This window comes from Leguminivora glycinivorella, chromosome 15 (assembly GCF_023078275.1).
Source record: "Leguminivora glycinivorella isolate SPB_JAAS2020 chromosome 15, LegGlyc_1.1, whole genome shotgun sequence".
Lineage (NCBI taxonomy): Eukaryota > Metazoa > Arthropoda > Insecta > Lepidoptera > Tortricidae > Leguminivora > Leguminivora glycinivorella.
Genome location: NC_062985.1, coordinates 1,522,827 through 1,539,769, shown reverse-complemented (window position 1 = coordinate 1,539,769; position 16,943 = coordinate 1,522,827). Strand labels below are relative to the sequence as shown.

General features: G+C 38.4%; 2 protein-coding genes across 4 annotated transcripts in view; one reads left to right on the top strand and one right to left on the bottom strand.

The window, feature by feature from the left end:
* LOC125233768 (beta-ureidopropionase-like) overlaps window positions 1-16,943 on the top strand; it is a 494,359-nt gene that overhangs the window by 442,359 nt on the left and 35,057 nt on the right. The gene's annotated exons all lie outside the window — the stretch shown is intronic.
* Window positions 8,802-15,516, bottom strand: LOC125233769 (mortality factor 4-like protein 1). Of its 3 annotated transcripts, none has more exons than XM_048139863.1 (7): window positions 15,266-15,516; window positions 15,036-15,153; window positions 14,843-14,955; window positions 14,373-14,447; window positions 13,415-13,474; window positions 10,955-11,042; window positions 8,802-10,512 (listed from the first exon to the last, which is right to left on the bottom strand). In XM_048139863.1, exons 1-7 carry the CDS (start codon window positions 15,291-15,293, stop codon window positions 9,939-9,941), a joined length of 1,056 nt encoding a protein of 351 aa, XP_047995820.1. In that variant the 5' UTR covers window positions 15,294-15,516; the 3' UTR covers window positions 8,802-9,938. The 3 variants fall into 3 exon arrangements, with proteins under 3 accessions (XP_047995820.1, XP_047995819.1, XP_047995821.1); XM_048139862.1 differs by having other exon boundaries at window positions 13,415-13,477; window positions 15,266-15,511; XM_048139864.1 differs by lacking the exon at window positions 13,415-13,474.

The following is a 16,943-nucleotide window of genomic DNA, read 5'->3' as shown; positions in this document are numbered from 1 at the left end:
GATACGTGGCAAACCAAGAACAAACGGGCCTCTCGCTCGTTTTTGCCCAGAACATGCAAGTTGTGGAATGATCTACCTTCTGAGGTGTTCCCCTTGCGCTATGACATGGAGTTCTTCAAGAGGCAGGTATTTAGGGTTCTTAAAGGTCGGCAACGCATAGGTGACTCCCCTGATGTTGCTTATGTCCATGGGCGGCGATGACTGCTTACCATCAGGCGGCTCGTCTGCTCGTTTGCTGTCTATTTCATAAATAAAAAAGGGCTGATATGATGATGATTTTCTCCAGTTTTTGCACTTATCTTCAGAAAGAGACCATTCTGTGCGTGATGATAATGATGATGATTGATATACTAAGCCACTCACTATTGGTTCTGAACAAGTGCCGCTAATAGGTAAAGGGCCCTTATTCTACCTGTTTTAAATAAACGTCAAGTAGTATCATTTCAAAATCTACTGTGGATAATGGTCGAAGATCGCTCTTGATAAGAGAGAAATTTTACATGTTACGTATCGTTTTCCTCCCCTTGTATAGGACGCATCGATGATGTATCCGGCCGATGACGACACAGTGTTATTTCAGGCACACGCAAATATCCCAGGCGGTTAGCGATTTTATAAGTAATTTGTGTTGACTACATTCTTGATACAATGTGGTTGTGGTTGGTACATAATGCTACGTATCGTTAAGAACCTAGAGCAGAGCCCAACTGGGGTAGTACCTCCGTCTTACAGAAAACCGCAGCCAAATAGCACTAGACCCTACTCATAGTGTTGTGTTCCTGTCGGTGAGTAAGGCTGCCAGAGCTCAACGAGGGTGCGGTGTGCTGATGACAGGAGGACTTACGGAACTAACTTGTTCCGTCTATTGTCCTTTGAGTCGTCGGCAACCCGAACCCTCCTTAGAACTTGTACAGTCCTTTTTGCTGTGTACATAACACAACAAAAGGGAATGTACAAGTTTCTAATGGGAACGCGCATGTGACACTGTTTGAGTTGCAGGCGTCCATAGGTTACGGTGACCGCTTTAGGTACATCAGGCGGGCCGTATGCTTGTTTGCCACCGACGTAGTATAAAAAAAAAAAAAGAACCCCCGGTCATCATCCTCCTTACGTTATCCCGGCGTTTATGGGAGCCGTGGCAAACGGCTCTGCTTTGATAACTAATCCCAGGATTTGGCGTAGGCACTAGTTTTACGAAAGCCACTGCCATCTGACCTTCCAACCCGAAAGGTAACTAGGCCTTATTGGAATTAGTCTGGTTTCCTCGCGATGTTTTCCTTCACCGAAAAGCGACTGCCAAATATCAAATGACATTTCGCATACAAGTTCAGACAAACTCATTTTTGCGAGCCGGGTTTCGAACTCGCGACCTCCGGATCGAAAGTCGCACGCTCTTACCGCTAGGCCACCAGCGCTTTTTTTTAATATAACCCCCGGTATAGGGACGTAATTGATGATGTAGATCCGTGTATGCCGATGACGACACAGTTATTTCAGGCGTGCCACGAATAGCCCGGGCCATGCTGGCTTCGGGCGGTCAGCAGTTTTCTGTTGATTTTATAGAAAGTATATATTGACAAGGAATTCTTGACATGTAAATTTTCATGATCTGTGGCCTTTCCATCCGAATTGTCAACAGACAATAAAGACATTCCGGGTTGCACCAGCCAAAAAGTTATAGCGCGAGAGTTAAGTGTCAAAACTTTTGTTGTACTCAAAGTATATGGATTCAGCCTAAGCATGGAACACCACAACCCTTAAGTTAACGTATCGTTTAGGATCCCTTTTTAACCGCCTTCCAAATCTCAAAGGAAGGGGTTCTCAATTCGTCTGTATATGTTTTTTTTTAAATGTTTGTTCCTCGATATCTCCGTCGTTACTGGACCGATTTTGAATTTTTTTTTTTTATTGAATGTATATGCATACAGATTGGTCCCATTTTTCTCAGAACCCAGTTCTGATGATGGGATCCTGGAGAAATCGAGGGAACTCCTCAAATCTGAAAGGCATACATATGGTGATTTTTGTGTTTTTAAAGGAACAGCATGCATTTACGTACGGAACAGTGACATTTGGTGCAGTGGAACTCCTGATGATGGTCAGAATGGAACTCCTCAAATCTGAACGGCACACTTATAGTGACTTTGGTATTTTTCTAAGAACAGCATGCACTTACGTCCAGAACAGTGACATTAGGTGCAGTGGAACTGCTCATGATAGTCAGAACGGAACTCTTCAAATCTGAACGGCACACTTATAGTGACTTTGGTATTTTTATAAGAACAGCATGCACTTACGTCCAGAACAGTGACATTTGGTGCAGTGGAACTGCTGATGAAGAGTGAGCCACCTCTGGTTAGAGTTCCGTTCTGAAAATCATTCTCATCTGTAAGTACTTCAGAATCATCCAAATTTCAAAATTGTAACGATCGATTTCAGAAGCGTAAAAGATTGTAACGTTGGCTAGGTATCCAGCATCCGCAAATAGCCGAGGCCATGTGTGTCTTCCAGGCGATTTTATAGGAAGTTTGTGTGGACACGGAATTCTTGGCAAAAATAATTCGTGTTTATACGAGACATCGCCAATTTTCTAGCATTTCGGTGCAGCGTGGTAGACATTGATATTCGATAAGAACAAATAGAATATTTACAACAAATCTGTGTTGAAGGAGGATGACAGGTAAATTATATTGGTTGGTTTTTAATATACCAAACACCTCCCCGGCTCCTTCGCTACTTAGTCACAGTATAATAAAGAGTATTATCGTACAGTATGGCCACTCCAGCTCCCCTCTGAAAGTGCTGCCCACCCCCTCTCGGTTACCGCCTGTCATAAAAGCGAACAGTCGACCAGTCATATTTCACTCATACAAGCATAGTACGCGTTCACCTACACGAGCTTAGACTGTTTGCTAAGAACGCGCCTCTTTCATATATTTGATCGCCAGTGTCCGAGGTGTGACTTAGTTCAATGTTCGCTACACATTCTATATTTTCTTCTATATTTCTTTTTATATTTAGGATTAAGTATTTAGTTATAAGATGCCCTGTTTCTTTTGATATATGTGTACCATATTGCAATACCCTGTAGGGTATCATATTGCCATGTAACCACTGTACCTTAGTGTAAGATCTGTACACCAACATGAAAGCAATAATAGTTATTTGTTTTACAAGGGGGCAAAGTAGTTGTTTAACCGCACGTGCCAATATTGATACCTGAGCAAGCGAAAGATTCCAATATTGAACCGCGAGCGTAGCGAGTGGTTCAAAAAGTGGAATCTTGAGCGTTGCGAGGGTATCAAGGCACGAAGGTTAAACAAACTTTGCCACCGAGTGAAACACAAAATTTTTCACCACACCAACACGAACAAAATACTGACTATAAAACATCAAAATAAATCAAATTCATCAATTTATTCAATATTTTTGATTCAAAATCATCATTTATAGGGTAAAATCTAGCAGACATATTAAGACATCGGGTTAAAATTTGCATGAAATTACTTTGCCCCCTTGTGGATAAAATGCAATTTTGCTATCTGTTTTCGAATAGCAAAGAATGCCTTTACCAGTTGGTGTGGTGAAAAATTCTATTCTATTCTATTCGTATCATCGCACATTGCCTAATGTGTATATTTCTTATGAAGCATCAAGTAGGTACCGTATTGTCAACAAGATGAATCTAACGGCAATATAATTGCCAAACTCCATTTGGCAACAACAATGTGGCAAAGTGTGCCAAACAAATTATTTATTTATTTATTTATTTATTTATTTGAAAACATATTTCAATGACATTACAGATAATCCAATGCGTCATGAAATTAAATTAAAAAAAAACAGTAAATAAGAATAGTAAAAAAAAAAACATTACAAAGAAAAAAGTATTATGACTAAACAATTGATTTGGGTGATGACGGAACAGCGTGGCTCCGTTGCGTCGTTAGCCCCGGTGTAGGATTCGGCAGGTTGCCCCGGAACCGCCGAAAAACTACACCTTTCGGCCAGAAGTCTGCGCTCGCGATGGTGTCCTGCAGCGGCCGCGGCACGCGCACTACGAACGAGCTGAAGTGCACATAGTGACGCGACTGTAGCTGGTGCACCCTCAGCGTGTAGCCAGTCTTCCGGCGAACGTACTCCACCACCTCGTCAGCCACGGCGGAGTAATGAAGACGGGACACGTAGAGCGCCTTACTCGGAGTTGCAACTCGTAGACCAGAATTAACCGGCTCTGCGGTGCCACACAGAGTTTTACGAGGTGCCCTGCGCGTCTTCTTCTTCCGTTCCACCAGTGTGAATCCCTCCTTATCTACTTTAGCGCGGGAGGAAATTTCTTCCAGTGGTTCTTCACACCCCTTATTAGGTGCATTGACCCGGCTGGCTGCGACGAGCTGACCGGCTGCAACGCCAATTATAATAGTTATTTGTTATACAAGGGGGCAAAGTTGTATTTTAACGCCGAGTGTGGAATTGAAAAACGAGCAAGTGAAAGGATTCTATAGTTGAACCACGAGCGAAGCGAGTGGTTCGTGAATAGAATCCTGAACTTGCGAGTTTTTTTAACACACGAGAAGTAAAATACATTTGCACCCGAGTGTAACACAAAACTTTTCCCCTCACTATAGCGAGGAAACTACAACGCAAAAAAATGCGTTTATCACTGCTTCCAGTAGTACCACAGGTGGTAAATCATCTTAATTACTAGATTCACCTACTTTTATCAATTTTAAAGCAGTTAATTTGACTTTATCCAAGGTCAAATTACTTTACCCACTAGTGGATAAAATGCGTTTTTACCCGCTGGTATTAAAGGACAAAACACGTGTTTCCGAGCTAGTGAGGGGAAAATTATTTTTATTCTGTCCTAGCTCTTCCCAAAAGTTATCATTAAGTATCTATGGATATTACAAATTGTGGTCCTGCACGGGAAGCATGGTCGCGCGATAGACGATAAAATATCAGGCCGTCCCTATCGCACTTACAAATAGTGCGATAGGGACGGCCTTAGGCTTGTGTCGTTCACGAACTATGAACTGTTAGGAATAAAATCCCATCAATGACCGAAATGAACTGAATCTTTCCGTGGTCTGAGAATCGGTCTTTGCTCATTTAGTTCAGTATAGGATCGGCGAGCGCGAGCGGTTTGGATCGAGAACGAATGTGTGACTGCGCCGACCGAGAGCGAGAGCTACTTAGCAGAGCAACAAAAAAAGTCAAGTTTTTATATTAAACTTCGGTTACTTACAAGCTTTCGGCCCGGAATATTACTATCTATGGACTATAATTCGTATAATTTTGACACTATTCGGTCCCATTCGTTCTGATCTTTCCGACCGCAGTGGTCGTTGGTCTGGCTGAACTAAATGAGCAAAAGGCCTAAAAGAGCGAACTAGTTCATGGGAGCGATTGAACGAGATCGGAGCGATCCGATCAACGAACGAAACGGCACAAGCCTAGACGGCCTGCTATTTTATCACTTATCGCGCGACCATAATTGCCTGCCTGGTCGTTTTGGTATTTTCTTGCATCGGTATTCTATAACAAAAAAAAATTAAAAACTGCGATTTCCGGCAACACGGTCCATAACCTATATGTTGTAAAATTGTTGTATGTTACCTACTTTTTATCTCAAATATTCAAATCTGACATTTCGTGAAACGGAAAATAACTCTAACCCGTTAGTTAGGTAACCTACCATATATAACCGGTGGACACTCTTTAATAATGCAAACATTGTAAAACATGGAAAAAATCCCTGTCTTCCCGTGGGTGTCGTAAAAGTCGACTGTGGGATTTGGGTTATATTAAATTGTGGCGTAGGCGAGAGGCTGGCAACCTGTCACTGCAATGTCACAATTTTCCTTTTCTTTCAACCCCTTAATTGCCAAGAGTGGCACTGAGACTTTAGTAGTTTCATGTGCTCTGCCTAGCCCTTTGTGGGATACAGGCGTGATTGTATGTCATGTATGTATGGAAAAAATGGACCAGTTATATTTGCACCCCAGTCGAGATTTGCCCCGCTGTACCTTACATTTAGTTGGATGGTTCCACGGTATGTCCGAATTACTTAAACCATCCACCAGCTGCCGACAGACCTCGATTTCGCAACGCAGCCTCGGCCATTTCTTCCATTTAAGGCACTCGTGGACCCTGGCTATTTAACGCACAGCTTAACGATTAAAACGTATTTATTACGTTTCATTTTCCTGCTTATGATTTGTCCGTGACCATATGTGGATGGCGACAGTGATATTGCTGACTGCAACTTATTATTCTACGCCTGGTTAAGTACAGTCAACTACAGAAATGCCTAGATACGGCCAGGTGTTCAAAATAATAGGAACACTAATATGAAATTGAATTGATACAGTTACTGCAGAGGTATCAGAGGCTGCAGAGGAGATATCACTGCTAGGTGTTCAATATCGTCAGCACACATGACCATTTTGAAACACTATTTGAGTATAACAGACCTGGCAAAAAAAAAAATAGTTTTGCATGTGGCAACTATTGAGTCATTTTTGTGTGAGAAAAGTTGCTATGTAGGTATAATATCAATGGCAGATTTTTAGGGTTCCGTAGTCAACTAGGAACCCTTATAGTTTCGCCATGTCTGTCTGTCCGTCCGTCCGTCCGCGGATAATCTCAGTAACCGTTAGCACTAGAAAGCTGAAATTTGGTACCAATATGTATATCAATCACGCCAACAAAGTGCAAAAATAAAAAATGGAAAAAAATGTTTTATTAGGGTACCCCCCCTACATGTAAAGTGGGGGCTGATATTTTTTTTTATTCCAACCCCAACGTGTGATATATTGTTGGATAGGTATTTAAAAATGAATAAGGGTTTACTACGATCATTTTCTGATAATATTAATATTTTCGGAACTAATCGCTCCTAAAGGAAAAAAAAGTGCGTCCCCCCCTCTAACTTTTGAACCATATGTTTAAAAAATATGAAAAAAATCACGAAAGTAGAACTTTATAAGGACTTTCTAGGAAAATTGTTTTGATTTTGATAGGTTCAGTAGTTTTTGAGAAAAATACGGAAAACTACGGAACCCTACACTGAGCGTGGCCCGACACGCTCTTGGCCGGTTTTTTTTTAGAATCTAATCCGGACGCCGCCGGAGCGTTTTACCTTTCAACTGTTTCCGCATAACTCCAATGGCGCCAAAGCAATACAAACAATTACCATTTTATATACTCCCGACTCGAGTAGGTACTCATTATGTACATAATACCTTACCAGCTTAATACGGCTAGTTTTTTACCGCACAAACTTACCGATACGTGTAAGAAACATGTTCCTTCATAGTTCTATTGAGAAGGCAGACAAATGTTGACGGTAAATATAAGTTGGTAAGTATGAGTCAGCGGTCGCGACATTGGCGTCAGCAAGGTTTCGCAGCGGGAGCCAGTCAGTTGGTGACCCCTGGATTTAGCGCAGTAAATAAATAACTGTAGCTATTTAAAAACAAACGTAGTAAAATACTACCTATATAGAACATTTTATGAACTTGTTTATTGAGCATTTTTTTTTCGCCACTTTTATGAAATGTGATATTTTTGAAAAAGAAATTATTACGCTATTTCTACTCAGGATCGCAAAGCTTTTTCAATCCTAGTAGTTAAAAAATTGTCCCATAGGATTTTTTTCTTATTTTGTTACAATTTTCCGTACATGTTGTGTGGGGTAACAGAGAGGAAAGTAACAAAAAAGTATGGAAATTCTGGGACACTTTTTGTCTCCCAGTGAGATTAAAAGTACTCGTGATTCTGAATACAATTGACCTATAATTCCCTGAAAAAATCAAAATAAAAAAATGGCAAAAAAAAAGAAATGCTCTATCACGAAAAAATCAGTATTATATTTTTTATGTACGACGACCTAATATATCGTACTTAGACTCGTATTAATGTAGCTTAAATCTATTAATTAAATTAAAATATTTCAAGTCAGAGTCTTCAAATACCTATTAATAAGGAAATATAAATAAAAACATATCAATATAGTAAAGAGATTTATTATTGCCTCCAAGGCAACTCATACCACATGCGTTTTAACCGGTACTATATTAAACAGAGAAAAATATACGGAATTACTTACATCAAAAATAGTAAAATCTAAGAAAACAGTTCTTAATAATAGCTAAAGTTGATGGCGCATTATGCTTCAGTGTTTGATGTAGATTATAGATGTAGAGTTAACGTATAGTAGAGCGCCGTTTACAGCAGCCGTAAAATTCTTAGATTTTACAAACCTTTTGCTTACATTGATTCACAAAATCTGGCATGACTAGAATGAACGTAATTTTTAGGGTTCCGTAGTCAACTAGGAACCCTTATAGTTTCGCCATGTCTGTCTGTCTGTCCGTCCGTCCGTCCGTCCGTCCGTCCGTCCGTCCGTCCGTCCGTCCGTCCGCGGATAATCTCAGTAACCGTTAGCACTAGAAAGCTGAAATTTGGTACCAATATGTATATCAATCACGCCAACAAAGTGCAAAAATAAAAAATGGAAAAAAATGTTTTATTAGGGTACCCCCCCTACGTGTAAAGTGGGGGCTGATTTTTTTTTCATTCCAACCCCAACGTGTGATATATTGTTGGATAGGTATTTAAAAATGAATAAGGGTTTACTAAGATCGTTTTTTGATAATATTAATATTTTCGGAAATAATCGCTCCTAAAGGAAAAAAAGTGCGTCCCCCCCCTCTAACTTTTGAACCATATGTTTAAAAATTATAAAAAAAATCACAAAAGTAGAACTTTATAAAGACTTTCTAGGAAAATTGTTTTGAACTTGATAGGTTCAGTAGTTTTTGAGAAAAATACGGAAAACTACGGAACCCTACACTGAGCGTGGCCCGACACGCTCTTGGCCGGTTTTTATTGTATGAGTGACATGACAGTTGTATCAGACAATACCACCATTGAAAACGCCACATTTTATTGATTAATGTTATTATATTTCCATTCACTCTTCAGATTCGTGCCAGCTCTTGCAAATCGATCTAAACTACATCTCACAAAATATTGTTTTTAGACCTTTTAAACTTACAGTACTTACACATACACAACACTATATACTTAGCTAAGGTACAGTCAATATCATAAACTAATTTTGCACTTGACACTAAAATTTCCAGATTACTATTTTTGACCTCAAGTGTACCGTGTATTTGTTATACTATTTATAATATGTCGTAACTTGCATATTACAGGAATATTTTTAACAATATTAACAGTATTGAATACTTTTACTTCAAACATTCAGTCAATCTTAAACTAAACTACCTCACCAGCCCGGTTTTACTCGATTTAGGGTCCCATAGCAAAATAAAAGTAAAAGACCTGTATTTAACCAAAGAAAAACCTCAAATGTGACGTACTCTTCTAAAAAGCACTAGTCGATTTTCAAGCTAATTCATAAATAAATCAGTTTCGTTATTGAGAGCCAACAATAAAGGTACCTTTTTAATGAGAACTACACAAACATTTCATAACATTGCTTTTCGCTGTCTATTTCGGTAAAAAACTATCAGTTTGATCTAATTCATTTTAGCAATTTTAAAATATAATTATGTTTTTCGAACAATATTCTAACAGATGTAAATAACAGACTAATATCAAAAGTTGCCTTTCTTTGAACTCCGTATATAAGCGATATTTTAACTTTTCATTTCGATCGAAGTACATTGTGGCGCCATCTAGGGCACTCATTTTGTACCACAGGGTAAGAAGTTGTGAAGATTAACTAGATGGCGTTACAATGTATGGCATGCAAAACTCAAGATTACAGACTTGTCTAGTGATAGAAAAATACTTTTTTATCGAATTCAAAGGAACGCAACTTAATATCAACAGTCCTTATTACTCACTCGTCTTGGTTAAGCATTTTGTTCATCACAAACAACCAGGCGGTTTACAAAGTACTATTGTACCTTCCTGTGGTACTCAGGCGTAGCATTCCCATAGTCTTGTAGATTGAACAAAGTAGATCTATTCGTCACCATATACTTCAAAAAGTCCTGTATATGTGTTAACACATGTTGTAGGGACTTTTCATCCAGCGCTGTATAAGCCAACATTGGACCCATTTTGGAGAAAAGCCGGAGCAAATGTATGGAACCATAAATTTGTGCCATAGGAGTATCGGGGTATTCCTGCAATATCTCACTATATTGAGGTCTTTCGAACTTATATAAGAGTTGAGATCCTAATGTAGCATTGAAGTACTCTTTGATACCTTCAGTAATATCTACTAAGACCGATTCCTTCGCTTGGTTATGTGTTTTGCTGGATTTCTTGAACGCTAGGTAGTTGTCAACTATTTGTTCAACCGTGAGCTTGGCCGGGAGGATGGCCAGTTTCTGCTGCCTTGTGATGACATCCCAGTCATCCACGAGCCAGACTTTCAGTTCTTCGGGGATTTTTATCTTCACTTCTACTTTAGCTAGGTATTGCTCTTCGGATTCGATTGATAGATCCAAACGGCCGCGTTTTTTCCTGTAAAATAAATCGTTTATTTAGTTATTGTCATGTATTTTAAAAACATTAACCAAGATTGATTGTTAATTATTATTCAAAATAAGCTTACTTATAGCCACAGCCACAGGCCACAGGCCAACCGAGGCGAAGACGTAGCTTACAATGGAGCGATCACCCATAAGATTAGGCACCTTAATTTGAATGTTATAGACTCCGGAAAGGAGTTCCACTCTAGCAGTGCACCCTTGGTTTATTTATTACACTTATAAAATGTATTAAATCGAATATCTGAGGATCTGAGGTAGGTTTTTTATATTTAATTATAACATACCTGAATTAGTTTTAGTTTTTTAAGGTTTCACTTTAAGCTAAATGTATACCCGATTAGTGTCTTGTACTTTTTATAGTAAATAAAGAGAGCAGAATCGAATAATATTTAGTGGCGTGGTCATAGACTTACTTGGGCTGGTCAGACCCGGAGTCGGCAGGCGTGTCTTTGCTGGAGGTCTTGCTGGCCTTGCCTGCTGCTGAAGTCTCTGCATCTTTGCCTTTAATGTGAAAATAAAAAATAAATATTGGGGGACACCTTACATATACTTTATAGGTAATTTCTTTGTTGTTTGATAGAGAAAAAGTTAAATTATTTAACTACAAACAGAACATTTTGTGACATGGAATTTTTTTAAGCTTGTATGTTTAAGTATTTTTATTCATAACTTGTGTAGGTTCATGTTAATAGAAACCATTGCTTATTCTTCATGCATATTTGCATAATACATATTGCTGGAATTAATCGTTTGATAACAGGAGGATGATCCTTGTGGCTCTTGTGGTCTGTTACCAATAGAGATGGGTAGTGAGTAAATACTCAAGAGTAAATATCGAGTAAATACTCAGTATTTACTCAAAATACCCGTATTTACTCGTTTTTACTCAAATTGGTGGGTATAAACTATTTAGCGTGCTGAAATGGAAATACAAATTAGAAATATTGGTGTATTTTGTTATCGGCTACTAAGTCAAGTAATCAAATTTATATGAATTTTATTTTAAAGACGTGCTCTCCATACATGTAACTATTTTTCACAAAAATAAAATTCAGAAATTACCAGTGTGTTAAACATCATTTGATAGGTCTTTAAAAATTAATTGAATGTTTCTAAAAAAGTTTTTTAATAATATGAACAGTTTTGGAATAAAACGATAATTAAGGGCGAAATAATGTTTATACCTTTATAACTTTCGAATTCGTTGTTGGAAAAATATCCAGAAACCGTCAAATTATTTCCCATATAACACAAAACACAAAACTAGTACTTTAAACGTCATCAGCTGAGCCATTTTTGAGTTTTCTTTAGAAAACCCTTAATAAAAGGTCGTAAGTGCCTCATGCCGTTAACTAGAACATCAATTTAATTTAAGTCTCATAATTTTACTGTAAATACCTGCTTTTTTAAAACAGAACTGCTAACTAAACATTATCACTATTTTTTTCTCACAATGATTACCTCTTTTTCGACAAACTAAGACTCCCATAAGCTTCTAATAATATAAATATCATTTAAACATGTCCACACAGTTAAAATAAACACGACTAAGTACTTAAATGTCATTTTTTAAATTATTTTTAGGCAACAGTTTCTACTCACCCAAATGAGTAAATACGAGTATTTACTCGGTGCTTTGAGTAAATTACGGGTAAATACTCAGTATTTACTCACCCCTACCCATCTCTAGTTACCAAGAGTACAATCGTGGGTGCTTCACCATACTATTAACATCCCACCGCGAGCTAGTAAGCTATGAGCTATCGGCTATAAAAACGAACAAAAGATAATCACTCCCGTGCAAATAAAAGAGACACGGCGATGTTTTTAGTTACTCGCCCAGCGGTGAGCTATCAATAGGTGGGACTAGTGCTTATAGCTAATCTTAATGGAGGAGCGGTGTCTCTTTTTTTCATGGCTAGGAAACTGGTTCTGTTGCACCAATACAGAAGAGACATATACATAGAGAGTGAGATAACTACGGAGCTACAGCTATTTTAACCTTGGCTAGTAGGCTTGGTCTAGTAGGATATTTAGCATACACCAGACAGATGGGACGGGGTGAAGGCATTTTAGAGTTTGAAAATGCAACTTGCTCAACGTCGGAGAAAAGGTAAAATAATATTAATTCATTGCATTCATCCCGTAAGTTACTGCATAAATTTTAAACATAATAATAACACTCATCTGAGAGGTCATTACTTAAAGCTGGAGAGTCATAGATCTCACAGTATCCCTTAGTGCGTTTTCACATTATATGATCCGATATCGGATGTCGGACCGATATTGGATTGGATAATGTGAAAACGCACTTATAAACACTTTTGAGCAACTCAGTGTCATAATGATCACTGGATACAGGCTATATCAGTTTTTTAACCGACAAGCTCGTCACGCCATCTCTGGCGAGGTCTGGTCTACGAGGGCGACGCCTTACAATTTGTGGTACCCAACGTGTGGCTATCTTGGCCCACAGGGCATCCAGCATCCAGCAGACGTGTCCGACGGGACATTTAAGCTTGGCGGCAGTTGCAGCTACGTCAGTTATTCCCGTTCTGGAGCGCAGTATTGTATTTCTAATGCGATCGGTTAATTTCACGCTCAAAATACTACGCTCCATGGCCTGCTGACAAACCTTGACTTTGGATTTTTGAGCTTTTGTCAAAGACCAAGTCTGTGCTCCGTAGGAAAGAATGGGGAGAATGCACATGTCCATGAGTTTTATTTTTAACAATATTGGAAGGTTTCCCTTCATGTGCTCCTTCATGGACCAAAAGCTCCTCCAGGCGTTTTCGATCCGCGGTTGAATAATAAATAATTAACATTTCCCCCATCTGTCTAGTGTATGGTTGTTAGATATAGCGGGGTACTACCAGCGGGGGTGGAGGCGCGGGACTCGTCGCGAGCCGCCTCGGACTTGCGGCCCTTGCTCGCTGCTGGGGAACAATGCACTGGTTAGTATTGTACAGGAGTTTGACTTCAAGCGGTAGAAAAAACATGCTGGGAATTGTGTTAAGAGTATAAAAATTGACATAAATCAATTGACAAATAGAACCATAAGAAAAATAATTTTAATAAAAAACCGGCCAAGAGCGTGTCGGGCCACGCTCAGTGTAGGGTTCCGTAGTTTTCCGTATTTTTCTCAAAAACTACTGAACCTATCAAGTTCAAAACAATTTTCCTAGAAAGTCTTTATAAAGTTCTACTTTTATGATTTTTTCATATTTTTTAAACATATATATGGTTGAAAAGTTAGAGGGGGGGGGACGCACTTTTTTTTCCTTTAGGAGCGATTATTTACGAAAATATTAATATTATCAAAAAACGATCTTAGTAAACCCTTATTAATTTTTTAATACCTATCCAACAATATATCACATGTTGGGGTTGGAATGAACCCTAATAAAACATTTTTTTCCATTTTTTATTCTTGCACTTTGTTGGCGTGATTGATATACATATTGGTACCAAATTTGAGCTTTCTAGTGCTAACGGTTACTGAGATTATCCGCAGACGGACGGACAGACGGACGGACAGACAGACATGGCGAAACTATAAGGGTTCCTAGTTGACTACGGAACCCTAAAAAGAAGGAGTTACGACATCAAAATTTTATCCAAAATAATTGATTTTGCTACTGCAAATCATCATCCTCCTTGCATTATCTTGGCATTTGCTACGGCTTATGGGAGTTTCTGGTTTGCTTTGACAACTAATCCCAAGATTTTGCCAATGTAAATAACTATATTCTAAATTGCTGTTAAGTCAGGCTAGCATACACAATATTTACACTTGCCATTTTACTGTTCAAAGCACAAAATAAAACATACCAGCTGGTGTGGCTGCCTCCTCTTTCCCAGGTGTGGCAGTGGCAGCTGTCTCAGATTTCCGGCCTTTTGCTGGGGCTGTAAATGACAATATTGTTAGAACTATTACAGATTTTAACCTTATAGAAAGCCATCATTTGAATTCTAGTACAAGGCGATAACTCTCTTGCTGCCTAGATTTTCCAATTAAATTTAAATCATAATGAAATGGATACACATTGAATTATATTTTCCACATATTCTTATATATGTAATTCCTAGCAAATATCTAACTAAATCGTAATTAAAATGAACCAACTATCATAAAATAACTCTTAACCACCTCTCAATTGGCTTAAGGTTTACCACTAATAAATCAAATAATTATCTTTAACCAGTTTTGATGACGTCACGTAGGATTAGTTAAGAATTAAAAAGCATAACAGAACTAATAGGTTGTGGCAACCAGCAACAAACAACACAAATTAGCTTACTTTTCTTGGTCTTCGCAGGCTGGGCTGAATGTGCTCGCTGCACCTCCTTCTGCCGCTGTACATTTGCCTCGTTATATTTTAAGACACGACTTTCCGGAACCCACTCGTCCCAACTGAAAAAGCCGTTTACAAAATGTTAGGTTATGTTATTCATCACAACTTACACAAGTAAAATAATTACTAAAATACGTACTTTTTATTCCATCCTGCATAATGTATGAGATAACGAACGTGTTTGTCCTTAGTAACGCTGCTTTTCAGACATTTTGCCTCGTAAATCAGAGGACCGTGAAAACACAATACTTTCTCACCTGAAAAACGGTAAATCTATATAATGTATATTGTTAATGGATGAAGCCCAGACTAACGTATAATACAAGGTATAGTTAATAGAATATTACGGATAAATAACACAATTTATACCTTCAGCAAACTTTTGCTTCGGTGCCATATTTATTTATTCACAATGAAAATAACACATCGAAGCAACATGAATCAATTGCAAATGGTATGCCAAAACAAGCTATATTTAAAATTAAGCTCTATGCACATGTAAGAAGGTTCGAATTATAGAATTTGCTAAATGTGACAGAAAAGTAAAATGGGGTCAACAGCACAAGCTAATATTCCGTTCCATTATAAGCAAAGCACGTTTCAGATACTATACACTCATAGCCGTCAAATAAGTGCGACGAGAAAATGCGCGAAATTCAAATTTTCTGTTTGACTAAACTGCTTAAGTTATACTTCCGTGGGTTCTGGCGGCGACTGAAATATGTCGACGGGCTAGCCCCATCCCATATGCATCTCATCATGTTAGTTTTTAGGGTTCCGTACCAAAAAGGTACAGAAGGAATCCTTATGGTGAAGCTCTGTCCGTCTGTCTGTCACATTTCTAAATATCTCGAGAACTACTTATGCTATCGACTTGAAATTTGGAATAGATATGAACATTGTTAACCTCTACCAGTTGAAGGTATTATTTTTTTAAATTGATTAATATTAATATTAATTATAGAAAATGGCCAATATGCAAGGGGGGCAAACTGTAAATGTCAAGTTACTACTAGGTCAAGTGGGGTATCGTTAGAAAGAGCTCAAACTGTAGACATTAAAACAATTTTTTTTTGTAGTGGAAAAAAAAGAATTATGAAGGAAAATGTAAAAAAAAATACTTTTATAGAGCGATCTATTGATTGTTTATCTTCTTCTTCTTCTTCAACCTAGCGTTTTCCCGGCCTCGCGCCAGGGTCCGCTTTCCTGCTCAGCCTTCTCCACTTTGCCCGGTCTTCGGCATCCTGAGGTGATTGTTTATATTATATAATAATCGCCTATAGCTGAACGATGGCTCAAAAATATGATATTTTAGGGAAACTTCAATTACCTAATATTTATTGTTTTATTAATATACCTAAATATCCTACCGTATGTCTACCGTGATTTTCCTACGGCTTCTGATAAAACTCATATCATATGGCTCGAACTCGTACTACTAGCTTAACTCGACCGTCTTAACTTTTGTATCGGTTATAATTACTCCATCGGCTGTCGCCAAACGGCTTATACAGTATCTTATACTTTTAAACGAGCAATTCTTGTATATTTATTTATTTATATATACCGACGATCTCGGAAACCGCTCTAACGATTTCACTGAAATTTATTATGTGGGGGTTTTCGGGGGTGAAAAATCGATCTAGCGTAGCCTTAGATCCCGGAAAACGCGAATTTTCGAGTTTTCATGAGTTTTTCTTTCGCGTTAGTAAACATAAAATATGGTCGTTAATTTCGCCGCGCGCGCATCGATTCCGCTTAGCTCAGTCGTACGAGGTCGGTCTAATGTACGCAGATAGATCGTTGGTGTCAGGGTTTCGAATCCCGGCCAGAAATTAAGTTTTTGTTTTTTGTCTTTTTTTTTGTTTTTGTATTTATAAGAGTTTTTTTTATCTAAAGATGTGATATATTAAAATAGAACCGAGCGAAGCTCGGTCGCCCAGATATTGTAAACTAACGAAAACTATTTACTGTAACCCGTAAATGTACAGGTGATACTGAGAAACTTTTACTATGGGATCAACCCCGAAATCACGAAAATATCTTC

Bases quoted from the DNA above. Each gene is read 5' to 3' on its own strand.
- LOC125233769 (XM_048139862.1), bottom strand. From the start codon at position 15,293: ATGGCACCGAAGCAAAAGTTTGCTGAAG. The intron at 14,448-14,842 runs GTAAGCTAATTT...TGTCATTTACAG, and splicing joins GCCTGCGAAGACCAAGAAAA to CCCCAGCAAAAGGCCGGAAA. The intron at 13,478-14,372 runs GTATGTTTTATT...ATTGTTCCCCAG, and splicing joins GGAGGCAGCCACACCAGCTG to CAGCGAGCAAGGGCCGCAAG.